This window comes from Melospiza georgiana, chromosome 21 (genome assembly GCF_028018845.1).
Source record: "Melospiza georgiana isolate bMelGeo1 chromosome 21, bMelGeo1.pri, whole genome shotgun sequence".
In the NCBI taxonomy this organism is placed as follows: domain Eukaryota; kingdom Metazoa; phylum Chordata; class Aves; order Passeriformes; family Passerellidae; genus Melospiza; species Melospiza georgiana.
The window spans coordinates 10,962,699-10,989,812 of NC_080450.1; the positions used below are offsets into that span (position 1 = coordinate 10,962,699).

The 27,114-nt window shown below is 51.9% G+C and overlaps 1 protein-coding gene across 1 annotated transcript; it reads left to right on the forward strand.

Annotated features, from left to right (window-relative positions):
* NDEL1 (nudE neurodevelopment protein 1 like 1) lies at window positions 1–26,142 on the forward strand. Its single transcript, XM_058038941.1, has 9 exons — window positions 1–69; window positions 9,951–10,048; window positions 11,396–11,549; window positions 12,765–12,913; window positions 14,507–14,643; window positions 16,686–16,859; window positions 17,740–17,831; window positions 19,826–19,977; window positions 24,637–26,142. Exons 2-9 carry the CDS (start codon window positions 9,963–9,965, stop codon window positions 24,722–24,724), a joined length of 1,032 nt encoding a protein of 343 aa, XP_057894924.1. The 5' UTR covers window positions 1–69; window positions 9,951–9,962; the 3' UTR covers window positions 24,725–26,142.
* Window positions 26,143–27,114: the final 972 nt, after the last annotated feature.

Sequence of the window (27,114 nt, forward strand, 5' to 3'; positions counted from 1 at the left end):
CCCCAGTCCCCGGATGAGGCGGCCCCGGCGGGCGCGCGCGGCGGCGGCTGTGACAGGGGATGCGCTCCGGTGAGCGGCGGGGCCGGGCCCGGCTCGGGGCTCCCCGGGTGCCCCCAGCGAGCGGGGCCCGGCGCGGCGGGCGGGGGGCGCGGGCCGGGCGGGGAGGGGGTCGGGGGTGCTGCGGGCCCGCTCCGTGCCGCGATTGGCTGGAAATTGACAACGGGGCAAGGCCCTCCCCCGGGCCGCGCCATTGGCTGCGGGCGCGGCGGCGCCATCTCCCATTGGCCGCGGGCGGTGTCAGTCACGGCGCGGCCCCGCTCGGCCGCCCTGGCCGGACCCCGGTCCCTCCGCCGGGAGCGCGGCGGGAGCGGGGCCGGGGATCGGGGCTCGGAGCTGCCTCGGGCCTGCCCGCCGGGGCTCGGAGCTCGGAGTTTCCCCGGGCCCTGCCCGCCGGGGCTCGGAGGTGTCCCGGGCCCTGGCGGGGCGTTTTCCCGTCACTGGCAGCGAGCTAGACGCGTGATTTGCGTCTATTCTTGTAAAATCCCTGATCGATCATATGCCCAGGGCGCCGCGTCTTTTTCAGGAACAAATTCCTCCCGGAATTGGTGCTGGGATGCTGGAGGGGAAGGGAGGAGGTGATGGAGTCTTCCCCCGGGGTGCTGAGGACAGGCGGTGGAGCTCTGTGCCCTGCTGGGTGACACGGCTGTTTGCTCCCGGGCTGGACCCACAGGTCATTCTGCGGTCTCGCTGGGTGTTTGTCCGTCATTCCGTCCGTCATTCCGCCAGTGTTCCTCTGCGGGGTTGGTATCCTCCCCGAGAGCCCCGTGTGCTGTGCCTGAATGTGCCCTCCCGGGTGATGAGCGTGACCCGAATTGCAGCAGACGGGCTGGAAGGATGCGCTGGGAGGAGAGCGGCGACATCCCCGAGCCGGCCCCGGGCTCCCACCGGCACAGAGCCCCGGGCTCCCGCTCACATCCCTGTCCTTCCCGGGGAGCAGAGCTGAGCCATCCCCCTGGCACAACCCTGTCCCCAGAAGGAGCAGAGCTCTGTTCCCACCGGCACATCCCTGTCCCCAGGGGGAGCAGAGCAGAGCTGAGCTCTCCCACCCGCAGCCAGCTCTGCGCTGGGAGTGACTCAGGGCTTCTCTCTTCCCCCTGCCTTGACTTGCTCACAAGTGCAGGGCTTTGGCTGCCTGTGGCATTTGTTGCCTGAGAGGTGGTTAAATACAAGAAACTGCTGTAGGGGATAATACTGGATACTTCAGATACTTTTTTTCTTCCTTTGCATTTTTTTCCAACCCCTCCCAAGAAACAATTCCTTGTTGAGGAAGGAATTGTTCCTGCTGAGAGCTGGTGGCCTTTCCAAGGTCAGTGTTTTGTTGGAGATATCAGTGACTGTAAGAGGAAGAAGCTGTCCCAAGGCAGAAAAGAGTCTGGGAAGCTTTTAGATCTTTTGGAAAGGGCTGCCCAGGAAGGTGGTGGAGTCCCTATCCATCCCTGGAGGTGTTCATGGAGCTCCTGGATGAGGCACTCAGTGCTCTGCTCTAGTTGACAAAGTGGTGATTAGTCAGAGGTTGACTTGATGATCTCAGAGGTCTTTTCCAACCTCAGTGACTCTGTGCTTCTATATTTATTTATTTAAATGGCAGTTTGATGTGTTTGCAGTGTGACTGCACAGACAGGCTGGCTGATGGTGCCAGTTAACTGTGGCTGCACAGGATGTGGGTAAAGAGTGTGGATCTGGGATTAATAGTGTTAGATCTGCTCTGTTTCCTGTCTGGGCTGTGCATTTTGGGGTTGTTGTATACGTGGAGGCAGAGCCCTGGTGAGAAGGTTTAATAATTTAATTAAACTTGTCACTGGGAGTCCCAGAAGTGAAGGAAGAGGCAGTGTTTGACTCAGTGTTTGTCAGCCTTCCTTCCTCTTCAGGAGAAAACCCTCCCTTTTCTCCCCCTGACTCTTTTGAGTTTCCAGATACATAACATAATTCCTCATTTGGTGGAGAAGGACAGAGAAGGGAAAGGAAAATAAGAAAGTGGAGAGAAAGCACGAGACTGATGATGTCTGTGACCTTGGTGTCACAAGGAATCTTGTCTCTGCTGCTGGCAGCAGGCTGCCAAGAAGTACAGGAACAAAGCACAGTTTATGCCCTCAGCCCATTACATTGGTTTTTTGAGGTGCCAGGAAAGTCAGACTGCAGAAAGGAAATGGTATTTTTGCAGCTCTTGATGTTTGTGACACTGCAAACATCATCAGATAACCCAGGGAGTGTGTTCACAAAGTGCCTGCACTGCTGTGCTGCCCTGACCCCAGGCAAAGCCAGGCCCATCAGAGCAGATTTTTCATGATGTGCTCATGTCCCTCCAGGGCTCTTCTGTCCCCACAGCTCAGTGGAAGGTTGTGCTGGTTCCTTCTCCTGATCAACATAGAGTTTGGGGGGATACTTTTATTATTCTGTTTATTATTCTGTTTAATATTTTGTTAATATTTTGTTAATATTCTGTTTATTATTCAGTTTAATATTCTGTTCAGAGACCCTCTCTGCTGGGAGCTGGTCTGGGATCCATTTTGGGGGTTATTTTTCAAATCCATTTTACCTCTTCCCAGCACTGGTAGAACTTCAAAGCTGTTAAAGCAACATAATGCATTTTGGCAGAAATCCTGATGAGTGCTTTTCCCTTGGAATTCCTTGGTCACTGTGTGGTGTCCAGAGGCATGTCACCCTCTGGGCACTGCCTTCCAAGGAGATGTTGTCATCATGGTTTGGATTCTGGGGTGACAGGCAGGCCCAGGGGACCTGGAGCTGTCCCTGGTGCAGGCTGTGTGTGCCACAGCCTCCCAGATAAGCCATTGCTGCTGCCAGGGATGCCCTGGCGTTCCTCTGGTGTTCCTCAAGGTTGAAACTGAAAGCAGCAGAGCTTGAAGATGGAGGTGGCTAGGTGGTCTCAGAGGGGTTCAGATCCTGGCAGCCCGTGTCAGCTGCCAGCCTGCTGTGGGTGAGTGTCGGGATATCTAGCTTGTCAGAGTGACCACAAGAAAAGTTGGAAAGTCTCTTTTCCCAGCCCAGTGCTTGAAGAATGAGTCAGGGCTCTTCATATCTTAGTCTCAAGGTTGTTAGTTTTACCTTATCTATAAAACTCTTTCTCCTGCCCTGCCGAGGTCCATCCAGCAGGGCAGTTCCAGGCACTCTGCTTCCCCCCAGGGTGGTGTTATGTCTTTATACTAAAAACTATGTGTACAATGTTTACAATTACTTCCCAATACCTATCACCTATGTTAGATAGTGAGCTTCTACTCTAAACCAATCCAAAAGTGCCACCATCACAGCAGAAGATGGAGGCCCAGAAGAAGAAGAAGGGCTGGACACACCCAGACCCCTCCATCTTGCCCTCCTGAATCCCCATTCTAAAAACCCCAAAATCTACTTTTTAACCCCGTGATAAATTCACTATCATTCTATTTAATTTGTCGTGGCTTGCTGATCTTCATCCAAGGTTGGTAATTTGCTCCGCAGGTCATAATCAAACCCACAGGTGTTTTGGGCTCCGTGCCAGGGCCTCTGAGCCCCCTGGCAGGGGTCTGGGCTGTTCTGGACAGCCAGAGGGAGGTTCTGGGTTCCAACAGGTGAGGATCAGAGCTCCTGGTGCCCACCACACCTCACCTCAGCCTGCCCAGGAGCGGGGAGAGGCTGGGGCAGAGACAAGCAAACCCTTTCCACAGGCAGAATCTCCTGCTCAGTTTGCTGGTTGCTCCTCTCTGTGTGGGTTCATCCCTCTGGAGTTCCTGGGTATGAAGCCGGGAGCAAATTATCCCTGTGCTCAGGCCAGGCTGTTCTGGGACAGGGACATCTCCAGGAGCCTTTCCTTCACCTCTGCAGTTGCTGAGCCTGCAGCAGAAGCACCAACCTCTCCTTTTTTAGTCACTTCTGTGAGGTTACTTGGGAAGAAGAAGAGGTCAAATGTCTGAAACTTCCCACGTTTGTGAAAGCAATAAATATTTTTAATAGAAAATTCTGATACTTTTGGTAGTCGTAGGTTGATTTCTGAGAAGAGGCTTTTTGCATCAGTCCCTTTCTTCTGGTTTCAAGGCTTCTAACACAGTGCTGCCTCACTCTTCAAGGGTTTTCTTGTGACTGGATATCAAATATTCACCAGACAGATGAGTCCTGGCCATGTGGTGCAGAGCAGACATGTTATATTTGATTAATGAGGCTTGTTGAGATAACAAGGCTTTGCTGTGTGGTGCTTGGTTTATCTTAAAGGCTTTTCTGAGTTTGGCACCAAGTTCTGCAGGTAGGGTTGGTTATCTCCTGCCTCCTGTGCTGCCCAAATTGGAAATGCAGGATTTATTTATTATTGCAGCAGAGCGAGGAGCGTTGTGCTGATGCTGTGCTTGCTGACTTTCTTCTCTTGCTGACAGCTCCCGTGCTGCTGTTGTAAGAGAGAGGGAGGCATTTGTTGTGGTTCACTTGAGAACATTCAGTTCAGAAATAGAACTGCAGGGGAAGGTTCACTTCCCAGAGGTTCAGTTCCATCCCAGCCGTGGATACAGGCACACATCCAGGCACGGATGGAAATCCGCCGGCTCCTGTTCCAGCAGGGGCAGAACAAGCCCAAATTGATTGGTGACATCTGATCTCTGCCTTCTGTTTGTTTGTTTTCCATCTTCGAATAAGACAGTGCACGTTTGCTCTGAGTTTTGGCTGAAGGGCTCTGGTTGCCTTGCTGTGAGTCTTGGTTGGGTTTGCAGGGGGAAAATCAATATCTTCAGGAGCTGGAGGTTACCTGTTGGTCCTTGTGGTTTGAGAAGGTGAAGAATGATGGAAACAAGATTTCTTCTGCTTTTCTGCCCATGAATCAGCAAAAAGGAGGAAGAGGAAGGAGAGCTGGCTGTGGACAGTCCTTGCTGCTGTGCTGGCAGCTCTGGGTGGTGCCAGCCCTCCGTGACAGCGTCATTGCCTCCGAGAGGGGGGACTGGCAGCCAGCAGGCACTTGGACACTTTGTGATAGCCAGAGTGGGCTGTTATCTCCAGAGCTGAAGGCCACATGTGAGCTTGGCAGAACTTCTTGATCAGGTCCTGTTTGAGCTGGTTGCTTGTTTAATTCCAAAGGTCAGTGGATATTTGTGGTGTCTTGAGGGGAGGGGGGATCAGCCAAGCATGGCTGGGGGAGTTCAACCCTGTGGTTGGTCCTGTTTGAGTGGCCTTGTTTTGCTTCTGCTTGAATTTTCATGTTGGGTGTCTGAAAATCTTGGGCAAATGGGGTTGCGAGGAACAAAGCAGAAATTCATGAAGATCAAATAATATTAATTCTCTTTATAGGGCAGTATTTATGAGCTGGTTTTAAATGGGAGAGTGTGAGGCGATTAAAATCAGGAGGAATTCTTTCTGCAGCCACTTGAGATGCTGCAGGTACATCTGGGGTGAATTGCAGTGCTCAGAGTCATGCCTGCCATGACGTGTGAGGGACTGGGTGACTTTGAGAGCCGGGAGGAGTGGATTCCCCTCTGTGGGAAGGGGTGGGTCCCAGCTGAGAGCCGTGTTGGATTTCAGGCTGAGTGTTTTGGTCTTAGATTTCACCCCAAGCTTCGCTGCAGTCACATGGAGAGCCTGGGGAGCTTGTTTAAGGTATGTGTTACACTTCAAGCTGTGCTTGTGCTTTCATGGCTTAGCTGAAGGTGGCTCCAGAGAGGTTTGGGGTTGGCTTCGAATGCAAGATTGCTTAAATTACTTTGAAAATCCTGTTTGCATGTTAGTTTGGTTATTTCTGGTGCATTCTTGAGCCTCTGGCTCTCGTGATATCTGCAGGATACTGCTCCTCTCGTTTTAAGGATGCTTTCGAGGTGGGAAAACAGATTTGTCCTGTACAAACCCCTCTGGGTTTAGACAAGTTCTTAACCTCCACACTGTGTTTTTTTAGAGTCATTGCAGCGTGGAGAAGTTCTTTCCTTTTCTCAGTGCAGAGTTGCTGGGTCCTGCTGACTTTGTCGGGGGGGTTTGAGAGGAGCCCCGGTGGTTTGAGGGTAGTTCTTGTCTGGGAGCAGCTTTGCAGCTGGAACTGTGCCCACGGAGCCGTGTTTTCCCAGGGCACTGTGTGAATGCTAAGCTGTGTTGGAATGAATTTGAGGGGGCAGCAGCATAAGCCTGCTCTCATTTTCCCTGGAAGACGCTGCTGCATTGTCTTGTCTGCTCCCTGAAAGCCTCAGTGTTGTTTGTCAAAGGCTGGATTCTGCAAGTGCCACGTATGCAAAGAAGCCCTGAATAGGAAGGACTGGCCGTGCTGGTTCTCAGCTCCTGACAGAATTCCCAGGGCCAGGACAACAGGCAGCAGGCTGAGGCAAAGCACTTTTTGTTAAACTCTTGGTATTCCGTGGGCCTCCGCTCTCCCACACATGAGATCTGCGGGGTTGTCTGGCTGGGCTCTGATAACTCCTGGGATTTGCTCTCTGCTTGCACAATCCATCTTTTTGTGGATCATTCTGAGGGAATGGGCAGAGGCTGGCAGAGTGAAGGATTTTCCCATGGCCACATATGTGCTGGGAGCAGGTCTGGAAGTGTCAGCATGCCCCAGCTCCCAGGTTGATATTTTGGTTTGCAGGGTGGCTGTGTGCTCTGATCCCTTTGTCCTGCCCCTTGTGAGAATACAAAAAGCAGGATAAAATATAAATATAAATAAAAAAATGGAGAATACAAAAAGCAGGATAAAATAGAAATGAAATAATAAAGAATACAAAAAGCAGGATAAAACAGAAATAAAATAATAAAGAATACAAAAAGCAGGATAAAATAGAAATAAAATAATAAAGAATACAAAAAGCAGGATAAAATAGAAATGAAATAATAAAGAATACGAAAAGCAGGATAAAATAGAAATAAAATAATAAAGAATACAAAAAGCAGGATGTGAGTGCTGGAGCTCAGCAGTGCACACTGGTGTTGGCATCTGCAGCAGGGATTCATGTGCTGATCCCAAATCAGCAAATCCCAAATCCCTGCTGGTGGCATTAGGGATGGTGGGACACACAGAGCAGGGGCAATCATGACCTACCACACCCCTCACCAAGCAGGATGAGAGAGCTGGGGAAGATCTGGGAAGGCTGGGAAGGGAGAATTCCTGCCCAGAATTCCTGAGGCAGCTGAATCTCCTCCCTCAGGTGTGTGGAAGGAGAAGGTGCTGGACAAGGAGTCGGGGGCAAACACACCCCCTGTCCTTGGCAGCCCCAGGCAGCCCCTCCCGGCCTTGAACAAGCTGCTGTGCCCGCAGGGATCCCTCGGATGTTGATCTCCAAGGGTGTGCCCCGTGTGAGCAGACAGGAAGGAGTCTTGTGCCTTATCTCAGCTGCTTCTAGGAAATGATGTAAGACACTTCCTTGCACAAGCTTTTTTCTAGCCACATCCTGAATTTTACTGACAGCCCGCTTGGCTGCTCACCTTTTGAACCCAGCTCCTGAGCTGTGGTAGCTGAGCCTGTGCTGTGCTTTATCTGGTTTATTCTGGGGTGAATGTGCTCCCTGCTGCTCTGAGCCTCTCTGGTTTAGAGCTAGTCAGGGAAAGGTTGGAGGGGTTTGTGGAAGGGTTGGATCAGTGTTGATAAGTTCTGGGGACAGCACCAGCAGTGCCCTGTCCTGTCAGTGGGAATCTCTGCCCAGGAGCTGCTGGGCACACCTGAGCTGTGCCAGGTGTCTGCTCCCCCTGCCCAGGAGCTGCTGGGCACACCTGAGCTGTGCCAGATGTCTGCTCTCGCTGCCCAGGAGCTGCTGGGCACACCTGAGCTGTGCCAGGTGTCTGCTCCCACTGCCCAGGAGCTGCTGGGCACACCTGAGCTGTGCCAGGTGTCTGCTCCCACTGCCCAGGAGCTGCTGGGCACACCTGAGCTGTGCCAGGTGTCTGCTCCCACTGCCCAGGAGCTGCTGGGCACACCTGAGCTGTGCCAGGTGTCTCCTCTGTGCTCCCACTGTGGGACTGCAGCAGTCCAGGCAGGAATACTGAGCTCCACATCCACAGCTTCTGCACAGGGCTTGGGACCTGTCCCTGTGGAGTGACTGAGCTGCCTTGGTAACGGCTGATGCAAGTGCTCCCAAAGAAAATCCTGTCTGAAATTTGTCATGGGAATGGCTCCACAGGTACCTCTCATTTTCTCAGTGCAGGAGAGGAAACCCCATTCCTTCTCCTGAGCCATGACACGTTTGCTTGTGCAGCGAAGCTGTGCCGTTAAATGAACCCAGTGTGAGGTTGGAGGTGGATTTGAGGTGCTTGGCACTCAGTGGATCATTTGCTCTTGGCTTGTGGCAGCTGCAGAGCCAATGTGCCACTTCTGCCTTGCTGTGCTTGGCCTGGCTGCCCTGTGGTGAAAGCAGGGGGTTGTTCTGGCCCACTTTGAGGTGTCAGGAATGTGGGTCACTGAGATACAGAACACATTAGTGTGACAGTTTTAGCCTGAGGGGACAGGCTTGGCTGGGAAGTGATGGCTGTTAGAGTCAGGACTTTTAGGTCAGCTCTCCCGATCGATGGGCTCGGTGCAGGCATTGTTCACAGCCTCTGCCTGGAGCTTGGGTTCACCCCCTTCTTTTTTGGGGTGGTGAGGACAGAATTTGAGGCTTGGCTTTGTAAGGAGAAAAAAATATGCCCTAAAGAGCTGTTGGATTGCCTGGGGAGGGCTCAGCAATGGTGCATCTCCTGGAGGGGTCTGAGCATTCTCTTGGTCCTGCTCTGCATTTTATCTCCTTCATCACCTCTGACACCTGGTGTGTGCTGAGGCCTCTGATGTGTCCTCTAGACCATATAAAACTATAAAACCACACCAGAGGTATGTTGGGTTGTGTTTCCTGTGCTGGCTGATAGCCTGGGCAGTCCAAGAAAGCAGGATCCTCATGGAGAGGGGATCTCCAGTGCCTTGATGTGGGAAGCTTCTCTGAACACTCCTCTTTGATGTGACCATGTCATTTCTGGGACAGCCTGATCTTCCTGTGGCTGGCTGAGGCAGCAGGACCACGTGGATAATTCCTGTAACCTGCATGTGACACAAGTGGGAATTAACCAGGACTTGCTGCAGGAAGAATGAGTTGAGTTTTGATGTGCACACAGAGCTGTTTGTGCTTACCTCACCCGGAGTGCTCATCCTCCTTCCCTGCTCACCTTGCAGCTCTGAAAGCAGCCTCAGTGCAGTTACTGTGTGGTGGCAGGAGGCAAAATCTCTTCAGAACATTTAGTGGGGTAAAGTGGAAACTGATAGCTGTGAATTTGAGTGTGTGACAGCTGTGGGCCTGAGAGGGCTTGTGGTGTGGGAATTCTTCATCACTTTGGGTCACTAATTGTGGTGATGTTCACAGGATGAGAGAAGAGAGGAGGATCTGACTCCATGTTTCAGAGGGCTGATTTATTATTTTATGATATATATACTATTAAAACTATACTGAAATAATAGAAGAAAGGATTTCATCAGAAGGCTAGCTAAGAATAGAAAAAGGAATGATAACAAAGGTTTGTAACTGACTGAGACAGTTTGGACAGCTAGACTGTGATTGGCCATTAATTAGAAACAACCACATGAGACCAATCACAGATCTACTTGTTGTATTTTATAGCAGCAGATAATCATTGTTTAGATTTTGTCTTTGAGGTCTCTCAGCCTCTCAGAAGAAAAAATCCTAAGGAAAGGATTTTTCATAAAACATGTCTGTGACATTGTGGCACCACTGGAATTTTGGTGGCAGCTACAAAATACAGCCAGCCCTTCTGCTCTTATTCCAGCTGCTCCAGGAGCCCTTTTAGAGGCTGGGTAAAGAAAGCCCTGGGGCTCCTTGGGGCAGCTCTGAGTGCTGGCTGAGCCCTGCAGGCACTCCTGGCATCTGCCTGTGGGTGCCAATCCTGGTGCCTGGAAAGGACTGAGCAGAGATTTTGGAGTGATCTGCCTGGGTTTGTCCTGAGTGTATCCCTGTGTTTGTGTCCTGCAGGTTGTGTTGATCATGGACAGTGAAGAAATTCCTACTTTCTCGAGTCCAAAGGAGGAAACTGCATATTGGAAAGAACTTTCCTTGAAGTACAAGCAAAGGTATTGTGGATTTGCAAGCTGAATGTGGTTCTTAATGACCAGGATTTGGATCTTAATGATGGCTGTTTAATCTGTTCCTCTGCAAGGCCACACCAAGATGGTTATTAGATACTTCAGAGAAAACCTGTGAGAAGAGAATTCTCTGGAAAGGATTTCCAGCTTTAAAATTTCCATCTCTGTGGGAGCTGAGTGTTCCTTGCCCAGTGTCACCATGCCAAGAACTGCAGGCTATGTTTTGAGCATGTTTGAGCAAGAGCAGAGCCTTTCTATGATCTTGTGTAATTAAAGTGCTGCCTTGAGTGGTATCTTGGTGTTTTATCACAAGAAGGTGCCTTTGGGCTTGCCTTGTATCATTCCTGTTCCCTCAATCTTGTTGTAGTGGAGTTACTGGTATGAAAAGTGCCTGATTTGGTCTCTGCTGCATTTTATCCAAGTGTTCCATGGCTCCTGGTCCTGCCTGTGCCCGTGGTTTGCATAATTTACAGAGCTTTGGCACCCAAAGTGCCAGGAGAAACTGCAGCTGCTCTCAGGAGCAGTGCTGTGCATCTGGAGAGACTGGGGCATGGGCTGAGGTTTATTTGGAGTTAAATCCCTCTCAAACCCACAGAGCCCAAGGTCCAAGTGGGGTTTCTTGTTCGGTTTGGGGTTTTTTGGGACTGTGTTGGGAATGTGGAGGGGCCTGTCTGTCTGGACAACCCTGAACTGTTCTTGTGGCTCAGGAATTCCATCTGAGGCACCCCTGGATGTGTTGTTGCCCAGAGCCTCGGTGGTTTTCTCTGCTGCTTGCTCAGGGCTCAGCCATTATGTGTGGTAAAGATGCAAATTTAATAAGGAAAGTATGTGGGATGGCTACTTCTGGTATTCAGTAACTCACGGTGGAATGAGGTAGGCATGTCCTGCCCTCCTGACTCTGCAGGATTTTTACTAACTTGAATTTTCCATCTAGTGCAGAGATGCAGAAAATGTTGTTCTCTCTTCAGCTGCTGACCAAAATCTGGTTAAATGTTTGCTTAATTCATTGTCTGTTCCATAAAGTCTGCCAGCAGTGAGAGCTAGTGGAGCACAAAGTGCTGCTCAGGCTCTCTTGAATGCTGTAAATAGCTTTGATTCCACACAGGCATTCCAGGTGGCTGCTGGGTTTGATGTAAGAGAATTAATTTCCTTCAATAGCTTAGCTTAATGCAATTTCTCTATTTTCCCATTTTTCTTTTCCCCCTTAGAGGCCTATGGCTGACACTTAAGTGCTTTAAAACTCGTGTTTTTCAGCTTTTTCTTTGAGAAGAGCTGCAGTTTTGTTGTAACTTGGGAGATGCTGGCTTTGCCACTGATGCAATCCTCTCCTTGCAGCTTCCAGGAGGCTCGTGAAGAGCTGGCTGAGTTCCAGGAGGGAAGCAGGGAATTAGAGGCTGAGTTGGAGGCACAGCTAGTACAAGCTGAGCAGAGGAACAGAGATTTGCAAGCAGATAACCAAAGACTGAAATATGAAGTGGAAACATTAAAGGTAGGTTTTCTGTGTGGTAGCGCTGCTTTTCCTTTCAGCTCGTCTTGGATCTCTTCTTGGATTGTCTGGGCTGCTCTTGGACACTGAATATCCAAATTAAAAAGGAGATGTCTGGTTAAGATCCACACTGAAGCATGGCATGTACCCAAATAAGGCCAGGGACGTTTCTGGCGGAATTTTTCTCGTTCACGTCATGAAACTTGGTCCTGGAGTTTGTGCTGCTTTGAATTCCCCAGGCTGTGCCAAGGAGGAGCTTTATTTGTTCCACAGGGAACAGCAGCATAGCAACAGGGCACAGCACAGGGGGTTTGCCAGGCCACTGCCTTGTCACCTTTCCTTGCAAACCAGTCTTGGTGCCCTCAGGGTCTCCCTGGTTTCATGAGACCCCAAAGAAAGCAGGAATTGGGTGATTTGTGCCCATTTTCAGGGAGCCTCCAGTCCATTCACAGCTGTATCTGTGGAGCCAGGAATTGCTGAAGGATCTGCAAAAGGTGGCTCTCAATTGATGCCTCTGTGCTAACAGGTTCTTGCCTCTCTTGTAATCTTGAAAAATCATTTTGGGCAGTCTTGGCTTATTTAGTGAAGACAGAGGTTAGAAATTCACTCAGTGGAAGGAGGGTTTATGGGATTGCTTGGTGTCTCCAGTCCCAGCTGCACTTGCAGGGTCAGGATGTGTTTTAGGAGCTCAGGAGTTTTTCCATAGGCCCTCAGAGGGTTTTTGCCAGTGAATTCTTCTGTGGGCCTGGAGGTTTTGTGACAATTTCAGTGGCCCATTTTTGCCAATGGACACATCAGAATTTCTGCATTTGGGGTGTGTGCTGCCAGGGCAGGGGCACAGAGGGGAGGCTGGCAGGGCAGGGGCACTCAGGGGAGGCTCTCAGGGCAGGGGCACAGAGAGATGGCAGGGTAGAGGCACAGAGGGGAGGCTGGCAGGGCACTTGGATGTCTCCCTGCCCTCCTGGAACAGCTGTCAGTGCAGGCTGATGGCAGCAGATGCAGGGCTGCATTCCTGACAGGCAGCTGTGCCATTCTGCACTGGGGCCAGCTCTGAGGCTCACAGCCTGTTCCTTCTCCCTCTCCCGTTTCTGCTCTGAATTACCAGCACTCCCAAGCCAGCATGCTGCACACAGAGTGACACTTTTTTTGTCCCCTTTTTGTGCTGATGGCTTGGTCAGTGCCAGTAGCTGATATTTATCTCCCTGTGCTTTGTTTCAGGAGAAACTGGAGCACCAGTATGCCCAGAGTTACAAGCAGGTGTCGTTGTTGGAGGATGACCTGAGCCAGACAAGGGCCATCAAAGACCAGCTGCACAAGTATGTGAGGGAGCTAGAGCAGGCCAACGATGACCTGGAACGTGCCAAGAGGTGAAGGCTGCAAACCCTCTCTTCCCTTTGAATTTTCACCACAAAGGTCTTTTCTTTGCTACTCAGCTCGAGCATTTCATTGTTCCTTAAAGGGAAAATATCAGAAAAACCCCAAACAGTCCCAAGATTTGGGATTCTTTGAGCAGTGCAGTTGCCCCTCATCACCAGCTGGTTCCTGCTGCAGCAGGAGGGGAAGTGTGCTTTGTGCCCAGAGCCAGCCAGGCCCCTGCACTGCCCCCGATATTTGTGACTGGTATTTTGTGGTGCTGCTGCCTCAGAGCCCCTTTGAAGTCAGAGTCTCCTGCTTTCCATAGTCCTGTTCAATCAGGCAGGCCAGAGGAGTGTCCTGGTGCCTTGCAGAGCAGCTGGAGGGAGCAGCCTTGCCCTGTCCTAGTGCTGCAATGAGCAGGCTGCAGCTGGCAACACCCACTTTGGGAGGAGGTCATGCTTCCCTTCTGCTCAGTGGGAATGCTGCCATTGATTCAGGGAGAGCAGCAATGAGCCTCTGGCCATCTGGAGAAAAGGTCTGAGAGCTGAGCCCTGTTTGCACAAGGCTCTTAAGCCCGTGACTAACTTTTGGCACTGGTTTTGGGAGGAATTGGGTCTGAGGTAATGTCCCAGTGCTCTGCTGCCCACCTGGCTGGGCTGGGCCTGTGCAGAGCCCTGAGAGCACAGCACCACCTGAGCTGGGGTGTGCCAATTTTCCTCACTCATGGTCACCAAATGTAGAGTTTGCAGGCAACCATGACATGGGAAGAGATGAGAATCTCGACTCCATGTTTCAGAAGGCTGATACATTATATTATGTTATGTTCTGTTATATTGATTATATTATATTATATTATATTACATTACATTATATTATATTATATTATATTATATTATATTATATTATATTATATTATATTATATTATATTATGTTATGTTATGTTATGTTATATTATATTATATTATATTATATTATATTATATTATATTATATTATATTATATTATATTATATTATAATTATATATTAAAACTATACTAAAAGAACAGAAGAAAGAATTTCATCAGAAGGCTTGAAAGCAATAGAAAGGAAAGGAATGATAATAAAATCTTGTGACTGCTCACAGCCTCGACACAGGTGGCTGTCGTTGGTCATCAAGTAAAAACAATTCACATGCTGGGTAAACAATTCTCCAAATCACATTCCAAAGCAGCAAAACATGGGGAAGCTGAAGCTTCTCAGCTTCTCAGGACAAAAGATCCTAATGAAAGGATTTTTCAGAAAATATGTCTGTGACACTGGTGCACTGATTAATGCTCAGCTTTGGAATATGGCTGGGGGAAAAGGAGCTCTGGGCTGGGAGAAAGGAGCTCTGGGCTGGCTCTTTCCCACATCCTTGGTACCTCTCTGAGAGCCAGATGCTATCATGTTCTTCTCATCCTTTTCTCCTGTTTCTTTGATTACTCCTTCCTAAGCAGCATTTCCATGCCTTTCAGATGCTTCCCTTGAACATAGCCCTGCTAACATTTTCCTTCTGTTATGCTTCTGAATAAGCTTTTATGCTGGCTGAGCTGAAGAACCTAATATTCTGGATTTTGTTTCTAGGGCAACAATAGTTTCATTGGAAGACTTTGAACAAAGGCTGAACCAAGCTATTGAGAGAAATGCATTTTTAGAAAGTGAACTGGATGACAAGGAGTCATTGCTGGTTTCTGTACAGAGATTAAAGGATGAAGCGAGAGGTATGGCTGGTTTGGTTGGTTCTGGCTCCTGGTGCAGGGCTGGGTTGCTAAAGGAGATGTGCAACAAGCAGAGCTCATGTTTCTAGAAAGCCTCACATGATGAGACTTGAACTGCATGCTTCAGGTTTTACTGACAGTGTGTTCTTTGTATGTCCAGTGTAGCCAAAAAGAAAAAATTCCTCATTTAGGGCAGAATTAACAATTGATGAATTCAGGGTTTTTAACACAAAAATACTCTGTTCCACAGATGTAAGAGAATTGAGGAAGTTGCTTCACAAGTTCCTCTTGCTGTGGGTTTACAGGAAGGGAAAGCACAGGAAATGACAGGGAAATACACGACAAATGATCAAGTAACTCTTAAAAAAATCTCTCCTGTGTTCCTTCTAAGCCCCTTGGAAATTGCCTTGGATGTATTATTTAAGATGTTCTGGTAAAAGCTGTGTTTAAACCTGTGGGAAATATTTGGGATGGTGTCCTCGGATAAGATCAGGAGTTCTCCAGTGGATTTCACACTGAGGATTCTGGGGAAGCATTTTTACTGGTGCTATAAACTGATTTCTCTAACAGTGGAGGTTTCTGCTCATCAGCCTGTGTCAGCCAATAATGGCTTTAGAGGTTGGTGGTTTGAAACTTTGTTCCCTAAATGAAGCTTTCTAAAATATTCCTCATTTAAGGCCTGGAGCTCAGTGTAAGAACACACCTGACAGCAGGCTGGCATTTTTTGTTGGTTTTCTCCTCTGTTAACCTTTTTGAAGCAAATCTGTGCTCCAGAAATTGTATTGGAAGCACAGGGATTTTGAAATAAATGTGAAGAAAGAAATTTTCTGAGGGAGTATATGTATTGTAATGTGATATTAGAGCAATAAAACTGGAAAAACCAGCAAAACCCAGGGGACTGTTTTCTAGAACACCAGAATAATCAGTAAAACAGACATCTTGTTTCTTAGATGAGTCATTTGGACATTTTTAGCATTTGTGAGTTATTCCCCCTGGCAGTAAGCAGGAACAATAGCCTCTAAAAGAACTGGTTCTGTCCAAATCAAATATGACAGTTCCGATTGAATAGCCTCAGATCCTAAAAGAACTGGTACAGTCCAACTCCAGTATGACATTTCTGATTGAACAGCCTCAGATCCTCTTCTGGGAGCCCAGGCAGATTTTCACTTCAGCTCTGCTGTTTTACCTAAAACCAGCTCTAAATATTTGTTACAGCTTTAAAGCTGTTATGTGCAGGTAATTTTGCTTTTGTACCAGACTGAGGCAAGGAATAGGAGTTCTGTGAAAGTGAAGTTACTCTGGCCCAAAAAGGAACAACTCACTTGGAATGTTTGTTTGCATCTTTCTGAGGATTTGAGAGATCCATTGCTGGGCTGGGCTGGGTGTTCCTGGTAGCAAAAAGCTGGGAAAGGGGAAGGGATAAGCTGCAGTCTGGGGAGGAAGTGGGAATAAAGCCAGGCTTTTCTAAGGCCCAGTCCTTTAGACTACCCTCCAGTCTGATCTTTGACTTGTCAGGGCATCAAGGAATTGGCTGCAACCCTTGGACTGCCTTTGGCTTGTGTGCATTATTAACTGGGAGGAGAATGCGGGGAAGGGGAAGCACAGGAACAGATCACTGCTCTGTTCTCCCAGGCTGGGTTTGAGGAGGAGCTGGGCCCAGCAGCAGCAGCAGCAGCTCCTCTTTGTGTCCAGCTGCAGTTTTGGGAATGTGGAGCTCACACTGCAAATGGGGAAAAATCCTGATGTAAATCAGCTGCCCCCATGCCAGGGACAGGAGCTGTGTGGGGCACGCAGGGATGGGGTGGGACAATGGGGGGATGATGGGGTGGGACAATGGAGTGGGATGGGATAATGGGGTGGGATAATGGGATGGGGCTGCTCTGAGCACTGTCTCCACTCCTGGGGGAAGCAGCAGCAGGCACCAACCCAGGATTGGTGGGAATTTCCTGCTGCTGCCCCTCCCAAATGAACAGAGAGACTGTTTGTGAGTTTGTCAATCACTAATAAGGGATTTTGTGGGTTTTTTTCCTTCTCTCAACCCTCAGACCTGCGGCAGGAGCTGGCTGTGAGGGAAAGGCAGCAGGAGGTGACACGGAAATCAGCTCCCAGCTCCCCCACTCTGGACTGTGAGAAGATGGACTCAGCTGTCCAGGCCTCTCTCTCCTTGCCAGCCACACCCGTTGGAAAAGGATCAGAAAATAGTTTTCCTTCCCCAAAAGGTACCATCCACAGGAATGGGGTCTGGTTGTGCTCCTTAAGGAACTAGAGGTGGATGGGGTGTGGATCTCACACATTTCCAAGTGTGTGTGTGATCCCAGGGTAGCAGCAGTGCATTTCAGGAGTAAATTTACTGATTAATGCTCAGCTTTGGAACATGGCTGAGGGGAGAAGGAGCTCTGGGCTGGGGGAAAAGGAACTCTGGGCTGGCTCTTTCCCACATCCTTGGTACATCTCTGAGAGCCAGATGCTATCGTGTTCTTCTCATCCTTTTCTCCTGTTTCTTTGATTATTCCTTTCAAAGAAGCTTTTCATGGCTTTCAGAGGACAGTGAAGGTTGGGGACTGCCTTTGGGGGCAGGCAGGGTTTGCACCCTGCACTGGGGCCCTGCAGATATTTGGGAGTGCAGGGGAGTGCAGGGACTGATAATTCTGCTCCATGTGCAGCAGCAGTGGTGGGTGAGCCTGGTCAGGAATTTGGAGTCTCTGTCACCACAGTGACTTCCCAGGGGTCTGTGTGGGGCAGTGGGATCTCAGCCCAGCCCCTTTTCCATCTGGAGGGCTCTGGGCTGTCCCAGGGATTAACAGTGCGTGTTTCAGAGGCAGCTCTGGCTGCTGGGATGGATGGCAGTCAGTAGCCTTGCTGATGGAGAGGGCATGAACTCTGCTGGGGGGGGCTGATGGCAGCCAGGGCAGGAATTAAACTTTATCATCCTCCCTGCCTAGTGATCCTGCAGTTACTGTGGGTGATTGTATGAAATGTCTGCAGCAAGACTGTAGATGTGTTTGGGGTTTGTTTTTAATGTAGAAGCTGATGTATTTAAATTTTTGAAGAACCTGGGCTGTGGAGGAGTGAAGTAATGAGAGGTGTCTGTGTTTGCAGCTATACCAAATGGGTTTGGAACCAGCCCACTCACTCCTTCAGCTCGAATATCTGCACTCAACATCGTGGGAGATCTGCTACGCAAAGTGGGGGTGAGTGCTGAGCTCTGCCTGTCCCTGGGGCTGCTGTCCCTGTGCTCAGCCACAGCACAGCCTGGGCCCTGCTGGCTGCATTCTGGAGCTGCCAGATCATCCATTCACTGCTTAGTATTTGACAATGCTTTATTTTTAAAATTATTTTGATTTTTAAAGCCCGATCCTATGGTTCTGAATCAAATTTGGGATGACAAAATTCACATTTGGAATAACAGTTTTTCAAGTGCTGGGTTAGACACGGACAGCTTGTCCTTACTTTAGCTTGGCCTGCAGCTTCCTCTGCCTGGGCTGCAGAGCTGGAGCTCAGGCCCTGGGTGAGCAGGAGCTGGGATCTCCCTGCCAGGGTGGGACAGCTCCTCTGCCACTGAGATCTGTCACAGACACTGAAAGAAAAACCAGCCTGAAAACCTTTGGTAAGAAAGTGAGAAAATAAATGAGGAGAAAGCCAAATGCTCCCATCTGTGCCTGGTGGGGAAGTGAAATGCATGAGCCTTTAAAGGGATTACACTGTCAGCAGAGAAGAACTGCTCTCAACATCTGCTGCAGTGCTGCTCAGGACCCAGGCTCTCCCTGTGGAAGCAGAAATGACTTTGGAGCTGCCAGGAGCTGCTCTGAGCTGCGGAGGTTGGAGTGTGAGAGGACCTCAGGGCAGCTGTGCCCCTGGAGCCTGCCAGGAGCTGCACTGCAGACAGCTCACACAGTTGTTTTAGCAGGTTTGGACATGAAAAATGCCCTGGCTGCTCCCCTTTGGAGCTCAAGCCTGGTTTGAAAGGGCAGCAGGACAACTGGGGTTAGCAGTGACACGTTTCACAGGGGATCATTGTGAGCAAGAGGCTGCAGGGGATTTGGGGAGCTTAGTGCCAATCCCTGTGATTACTCTGCCAGGACAGGAAATGCCAAATAAGCAAGCTGCTCTCCAGCCTGCCTGCGCCACGCTGGCCCTGGGGCAGGGCTCTGGAGCACTTAGGGGCTGCTCAGTTCTTTGGGGTCTGGCTGTGCCCCATCCCAAGCTTTGTCCTCCTGTCTCTGCAGGAGGTTTCCCCTCTGCTCCCCTGCCTGCAGCTGAGACAGGGCTCAGGTGACACTGCCTGTGGCCAGGGGACAATCTGTGACACCCAGAGCTGCCTACAGCTGCCTGCATAGTCCATAACCCCGAAATAAACTTCCAGGGATTCCTATGGGAGTGTGCCCAGGGCTCACTCACCGGTGGCAGCATGTCAGTGCCCTCTTAATGCAATATTCTGTGCAGAGCAGGAGCAAAGCCCACATTTGGGGAGATGGATTTCAGTCCCCAGTGCAGGCATTTGCAATGTTCTGAAAGCTGTAATGAATGAGGGCTGTCTGGTACACCACGTGGATCTCCAGGATAAGGTGGATATTCAGCATCTGATGAGGGCAGAAAGGGCAGGTGATGCTCTGGACTAAAGGACAGAATCAGGATGTTGCTCCTCCTTCCAGGAGTCACTGGCACTTTACATGGGGGGAAAGAAACCTCACCAGGCCTCTTTGGAAGGGTGGCAGTGAAACTTTAGAAATTGACTTTATTTTGCCAGCCAAGATTAAGAAAGAAATTCCAGGAGACATTGTCCTGGTGAAAAAAATAACTTTCCACATGCACAGTCCCTCTCAAAGCTTGAGGATTCTGCTTTAGGCTCTCAGTGCTCTGATTAGTTCAGGGCAGCTGCAGAGGGAAGAAGTTTGGGTAACTTCTGCTGGGATTTGGCTTCATTATCTTGGGTAATTATTTCAGAGTTCGTCTGTTCTCGAATCTGAGCCCTCGTGGAGCTGAGTAATGTCTGGCAGTCTGCATCAGCATCTGTGTGTTCCTTTGTGGTGGGGTGATGAGGCAATGACAGCTTTGTTCCCGTTTGTTTGCCAAGGGTGATCACACTGGAGTCCCGATCATGGCAACCTGAGGCTCACGAGCAGCAAAACACTTCCCTCTTCATGGTGTCACTTCTTTAACACTGTCCTTTCCTCCCCTTTCACAGGCCTTAGAATCCAAATTAGCTGCTTGCAGGAACTTTGCAAAGGACCAGGCATCACGGAAATCCTACATTTCAGGGAACGTCAGCAGCGCCGTGCTGAGCAGCAACGGCACCAAGTACCCACACCCAGGGCACACGTCCTTCTTTGACAAGGGGTGAGTCTGGCACTGCTGTGCCCTCTCCTGCTCTGGCAAGGAGTGAATCAGGCACTGCTGTGCCCTCTCCTGCCTTGGCAAGGGGTATCAGGCACTGCTGTGCCCTCTCCTGCTCTGGCAAGGGGTGAATCAGGCACTGCTGTGCCCTCTCCTGCCTTGGTCAGGGCTGAGTGAATCAGGCACTGCTGTGCCCTCTCCTGCCTTGGCCAGGGGTAAGTCAGGCACTGCTGTGCCCTGGAGTGGCAGTGCCAGTCCTGCCCCATCACCTGGTGGTTGTGCCAACCCCAGGCTGTGAGGAATGAGTGCCATTGAGCCTTCTATGGGCATCTGCCCCATCTCCTGGTGGCTGTACCAAGCCCAGGAAGTGGGGAATGAGCCCTCTAAAGGCATCTGCCTGATCTGGTGGCTGTGCCAACCCCAGGCACTGAGGAATGGGCATCTCAGGGGCAGAGGAGGGGGTGCCCAAGTTGCAGGTGTGCTCTGGGGAGGTGCACAACCACAGTAGAGATTCCCCCTCAGAGCCAGGGCAGGCAGGAATGTTCCCTGGAGGGAGGGAGGGAGTCCTGGAGCTCACACCCCCTCCAGGAGGGGAGGATGAACCATTGGTGATGGAGTTTGGCTTCTCCCTGCTGTGGGCCATCCTGGGAACAAGGACTCCGTGTGTGTGTGTGTGCTCAGAGCTCCCTCTGGGATGCTGGCAGTGCTGCTGCAGGAGGCATTCCCCAGTTCCTCACTGCTCAGGGCCACAGAGGTGGAAAGCACAGGGTTCTCCAGTGGTGCTGAGGGCAAACAGCCTCCATGCTCCCTGCATGTTAAATCTCAGTGCAGTTCAGTGCTCATAGTCAGCACTTCCCCAATCCTGCATTTATTTTAGAGAATATTTCAACCTGAAAGTGCCAGAGCAGCCAGCTGAGCTCCCCATATCCATCCTCAGCGGGGCTGTGAGGGAAACAGGACAAGTTGCACCCTAAAAACTGGCCCTGGGAGCTTCTGCAGCTGCTGGTGTTTGGAAAGGAAGGATTGAGAGCCTTTGGGGCTGTGTGAGCTGCAGGGTGGGCTGTCCCTCCCCAGCAGTGCTCCTGCAGCTGCAGGGAGGTGCTGGGCAGGGATTATGGCAGCTCCTGGCAGGCAGCAAGGCTATATTGAGGTGTGCTGGGACAATAAGCTGATTGCTCTCAGGGTGGGGGTCACTTTTAATTATGCAGATTGTCATCACACTCCTTATCCAGGGCTGGCTGCCTGGAGGGAGGAGCAGGCTGGGAAGGCCTGGAAGGAAATGCTGCAGCAGAGCTGAGGGTGGCAGGGACAGGAACAGGGCTGGAAGTGTTCATGTGCTTATCTGCAAGTGGCCAGAGGTGCTGCATGGCCCCCTGTCCTGTCCTTGTCCCCTCAGCCCCTGGGCTGCTCCCAGGCTGTCCCTGAGACACTCTGTGCCCAGCAGGACTGGCAGTGCCCGTGCTGTGCTCCAGTGCTGCTCTGGAAAGCCTGGCTGGGCCCTGGCAGCTGCACTGGGGGAGCAGCCCTGACCCAGGTGTGAGTGTGACCCTGATCCAGGTGTGAGTGTAACCCTGACCCAGGTGTGAGTGTGATCCTGCTCCAGGTGTGAGTGTGACCCTGCTCCATCTGTGAGTGTAACCCTGCTCCAGGTGTGAGTGTGACCCTGACCCAGGTGTGAGTGCAGCCCTGACCCAGGTGTGAGTGTGACCCTGCTCCAGGTGTGAGTGTAACCCTGACCCAGGTGTGAGTGTGACCCTGCTCCAGGTGTGAGTGTAACCCTGCTCCAGGTGTGAGTGCAGCCCTGCTCCAGGTGTGAGTGTAACCCTGCTCCAGGTGTGAGAGTAACCCTGACCCAGGTGTGAGTGTAACCCTGCTCCAGGTGTGAGTGTGACCCTGACCCAGGTGTGAGTGCAGCCCTGCTCCAGGTGTGAGTGTGACCCTGCTCCAGGTGTGAGTGTAACCCTGACCCAGGTGTGAGTGTAACCCTGCTCCAGGTGTGAGTGTGACCGTGACCCAGGTGTGAGTGCAGCCCTGCTCCAGGTGTGAGTGCAGCCCTGCTCCAGGTGTGAGTGCAGCCCTGCTCCAGGTGTGAGTGTAACCCTGACCCAGGTGTGAGAGTAACCCTGACCCAGGTGTGAGTGTGACCCTGCTCCAGGTGTGAGTGTGACCCTGCTCCAGGTGTGAGTGTAACCCTGACCCAGGTGTGAGTGCAGCCCTGCTCCAGGTGTAATTCTGCTCCAGGTGTGAATGTAACCCTGCTCCAGATGTGACTCTGCCCCAGCTGTGAGCACAGCCCTGCTCCACTCTGCAGTCACTGCCCCAGGAGTAGCTGGTGGCTGAGTGCTGGCTTGGGCACAGATAACTCAGCCACACCATTACAGCTGTTACAGCTCTGTTTGCTCTGCCATTTCATTGAAATCTCTGAGGTGTCTCCAGCTCTTGTCCACCCCCTCTTTAGGGGAGGCCTGGAGCACAGCAAGGGCTTGCACCAGAGCTTGGCTGCAGACCTGGGGCAAAGACTCAGCAGTGTCAGGTATAAGATGAGTTTCCTGCAGATTTGTCCCTTCAGGAACATGCAGGTTCTGTCCAGATGCCAGAACAGCACCTGAGGATGATCCTCAGGATGGATACTTGTATCTTGATGTTGTAATTATTGTTAATTGGTTGTCAGTCCAGTTTTGTGCAGGAAGCAGAACTGCTCTGGGCTCTGCAGGACAGCCAGCCTGAGGTGCTTGTTCCCCTCCTGCAGTCCTGACTGTCCTCACAGCTGATGTTTATTCTTGGCTGGTTTTGTGAATCATTGGGCTTTGTTTTAATGAAGGGGCTGAAGTTCAATGTGAGAAGTGCCTGTGCTCACACCCAGCACTCAGAGGTGTCTGCACTGGTACCCCCAGCCCTGACCACAATATCAGGCTGGGAAATCTGGGTTTTTCCAGGCTGGGAGATCTGTATTTTCCCAGTCCCTGACCCATTGGAAGGTTCCCTCGGAGAGGGGAGCTGTGTGTGGTGCAGTGATCTGTGCTGTGCTGCCCCTGCAGAGCAGCCTCACTGGGCAGAGCTCACTCAGCAGAGCTTTGCTTGGCCCCAGCTGCTCTGTGCTCAGGAATGTCATTTTTGTGTGCATAAACTTTCCCTTTCTCTCCACTAGGCGTGAGAAGGTCATATTCCCCACCTTGGTCATGGGTAAATGAATTCATTTGCACTGATTGGCTGCATGTGGTGTAACCTGGGGCTTGGGGCAGGGCTGGGGCTCTGCTAACTGCACGAGCTAGTTGGTAGTGCCACACTAATGGGCCCTGGTCAAAGCCTGAGTGCAATTGCTCTTTCTCCTGACTTGAAATAAACCTCTCTGCTGCTGTGACCTGTTGCAAACATAAGCCTTAGTGCTGCTTGCTTTGTTTAATTCTGTTTAATATTCTGTTTAATACTTCCATAAGTGCATGTTTCTGATGGAACTGGTCACAGCAGGGGTGTAGGGGAAGTGAGGTTTCATGGATGGAGTTCATGTGGAAGGTTTGCCCTCTGCTTGGGATTTTCCTCCAGCATTTTGTGGTCCTTGACCTGCTGATGTGCAGTGGTGTGGTTGTGGCTGGCAGGAAAGCAAACAAGGGCACAGGAAGGGGACAGTGTGGGTGGGGACAGCAGTGTCCCTGCTCTGTGTCACTGTCCCTGCTTGGTGTCACTGTCCCTACCCGGCTGTGGCAGCTGGGAGCACCTGGGGCAGTTCCAGGTGTGCTTTAGCAGGTCCATTTCTCCTTCAGGCCAGGCTGGTCAGCTCCAGGAAAATCTTCCACCCAGGATTTGTTGGATATTTAGAGCTGAGGGAGTCTTGGGCGTGAGGTGCTAAGTACAAAATACAGCTTGAAACGCAGATTAATGATTAATGAGTCCAAATTAGTAATCAGGGCAGAGAGTGGTTGGACATGGACACAAAGCTTGTGGCACTGCAGGGACAGGCAGCCAGAAACATCCCTGAGGAGCCAGTGCAGGGACATTTCCAGCAGGGAATGCTGCTCCTGGAGATGTGGAAAAGCTGCTGGACCCACAGGCTACTGTGGGAAGGCAGGAGCTGCACAGCTCCAGCAGGACACTGGGGAGGGGGAGCTGCTGCATCCTGTGGTTCAGCACTGGGAGCCTCCCCTGCAGCCCTGTGGGGACTGTGGGGCACAGAGCCAGCTCTGCTGGGCTGGGACACTGCTGAGAGAGTGTGTGAGTGTGTGTGTGTGTGTGTGTGTGTGTGTCCCCTCCCAGGCACAGGGACACGGGGCTGGGACACTGCTGTGTGTGTGAGTGTGTGTGAGTGTGTTTGTGTGTTTGTGTGTCTGTGTCTGTGTCTGTGTGTCCCCTCCTGGGCATGGGGACACAGGGCTGTGGCTGGGCTCTGACACGGAGCACTCAGTGCCAGGGCAGGGACAGGTGGGGATGCCCTGAGGGCTGCCCTGACCCTGCCCAGCCCCTGGTGAGCCCCAGCAGGCTCAGGCTCTGTGGCTGCTTGTCCCCCTGGCACAGTGACCTCAGCCAGGCCGTGCCAGCTCCAGCCCTGGCATGGGCATCCAGCTGGGCCCATCCTGCCCTGCTGGCAGGGATGGAGGAGGGCAGGAGGGAGGAGCAGGGTCACTGTGCTGGCTGCTGCTCCCCTAACGGGCTGTCTCTTGTCCCCAGGGCAGTGAATGGCTTTGACCAAGGCCCCCCTGGCCTGGGGGGCTCCCGCCCGTCCTCGGCACCGGGAATGCTCCCCCTGAGCGTATGAGCCCCCAGGGCTTGGACTTGGATGCTTTTCTCAGCCCACCTCGAGAAGAACTGCTCCTGATTCCTCCCCATTGCCACCCCATTGCTGGAACATGGCCTGAGAGGAGACCCCGGGCCCACGGCCCTCCATGTCCTGTCAATACAGTTTGTTTTCTGCTCTCGCTGTAGTGGACGTTCTCTGCCCCGGCCCCGCCAGCTGCCACCTCTGCTGTGCTTGGGGACAGTGTCCTGCTCTGCCTGGGGGACAGTGAGTCCTGCTGTGCTTGGGGACAGTGAGTCCTGCTGTGCTTGGGGACACTGAGTCCTGCTCTGTCTGGGGGCCAGGCCCAGCCTTGCCCCCTTGGCTTTCCCTCTCCTCTCACTGAGGTCTGACAGAGCCTTGTCCCCTCCTCTGCCCTGTCCCCTGCCAGGCCCTGCAGCTGCTGCTCTCAGACCTCGTGGAAGTGCCCTGGGGTGGCCACTGGTGGCCCTGGGGCCATTGGCACTTGGGATCAGCCCCAGGTGCTGTCTCAGGGGCAGCCAGAGCAGGGCTGGGTGAGCAGCTCCAGCCTGGCCAGGCCAGTTCCATCCCCGCTGGACAGCTGGACACACACACAAAGCCAGGCACTGTGCCCATCCCAGCCCCCAGCTGGGCCTGGCATGGCTGAGCTGTTCTCCCTGGAGCAGGTGGGCAGTGCTGTGGCCAGGGGCTGTGCCCTCAGGTGTGCCCAGGGCAGGGCTGTGCCCTCAGGTGTGCCCAGGGCTGCCCCACAGCTCCCTGGCCCTGCTGGCCTCCATCCCTCACCCCACTCACAGCGACCCCATGGGAGCTTTGGCAAGCTGCTGCTCCCCCTGTCCATCACCCCTGTGCTGTAGGACTGGACTGTGCAGCCTCACCTGGAGGCTGCTCTGACACTTTGGGGCGACTGAACCTTGTGGGTCTTTCAGGCAGCACATTTGTGTGGTTTCTCTGTCCATGTGCCTCAGAGTCAGTGGATTTTTTTTCTGATCCAGCAAATGGAGCCAGGGTTGCAGCTGAGGGTTCAGCAGTCATCGGTCAGGGGCTCTGCAGCTCCCAGGTGGTTGAATTAAATGCTGAGAAAAAAACCCCACTGGCCCAGCAGTGGAGGTGGGATTGTCCCTTTGCCATTAGGGTTTGTATGGTCCTTCCTTCCTGTGCATCCTCTGCTGCATTTGACTGTTTACATTTGTTTTATTGTACATAGATTTGTAAACATAATACCTTTGCCTGAGGTCTTTGTACATAACTTGGGCTTTGTAGCTTTATTTATTCAGCCTCTCTCTGGCATGTTTCCATAGGATGTACCGTTCCACCCTGGTGCCACTGACATGATGTGGTTTCAAAAGAATGAAAACAAATGAGAGTAATATTCCAAAAATAAAGTTCTTTCAATGTGGAATCAGTGGATTTTGCAGAACCAGTGGCCGTGGCTCTTACTTTGTCCAGCAGGGTTTTCTGCCAAGCCCTGGGGAGGGGAGGGCAGTGTTCAAGCAGCGCCACATTATCCCACACCCCTTCCCTTGGGAATGTTGCTCAGTTTGGACACAGGGCACCGGGCACTGCTGGGGCCATCCCAGCCTTGCTGCTGGCACTGAGGAGGAGACACGATATTTCACTTGGGGAAGTCTTGGAAGCCTCCAGCTGAGCCTTCCGGGGGATTTTGACTTCCTTAGAGCAGCTGGAAGGAGTTTGCTGTGCACGGGAGCTGGGCTGGGACCCTTCCCGGCCTGCTCCTTCCCCTCCCGGGCTGCTCCCTCCCTTCCTGGGTTGCTCCATCACCTCCCCGGCTGTTCCATCCTTTCCAGGGCTGTTCCATCCCTTCCCAGGCTGCTCCCGCCTTCCCCTCCTGGGCTGTTCCATCTCTTCCTGGGTTGCTCCATCCTTCCCTTCCCGGCCTGCTCCTTCCCTTCCCGGCCTGCTCCTTCCCTTCCAGGGCTGCTCCATCCCCTCAGTGCCTGGGGCTGTGCCCGTGTCCTGCCCCTGTCCTGGAGTCCCTGGCCCCACACTAACACCCCTGCAGCCCATCCCATTCCTCTGGAGCTCCTGCCAGAGCCTCACCCCCCAGCCCAGTGGGGTAACCCTCCCCATGGCCACCCCCTCTCCCCATTACTGCCCTCCCCTCCCATCTGTCCCACCCTCGTCCCAAACCCAGCCAAAACCTCTCACCCTGGACTCCAGCTCCTGCCCAGCCCCAGGGCAGGTTCTGCACCCCAAGACCCCAAAATATGGGATGTAACTGCAGGAGGCAGGAGCCCAGACTCTGTGCCACGGCTCAGTTTCTTTGTGCTCCAGCTGGGCCCTGCCAGTGGAATTCAAAGGCAAAGGCTCAGCTCAGACCAAGCCATTGATGCTGTATTTAGGTCAAAATAAAAGAAAAAAAAAAAAAAAAA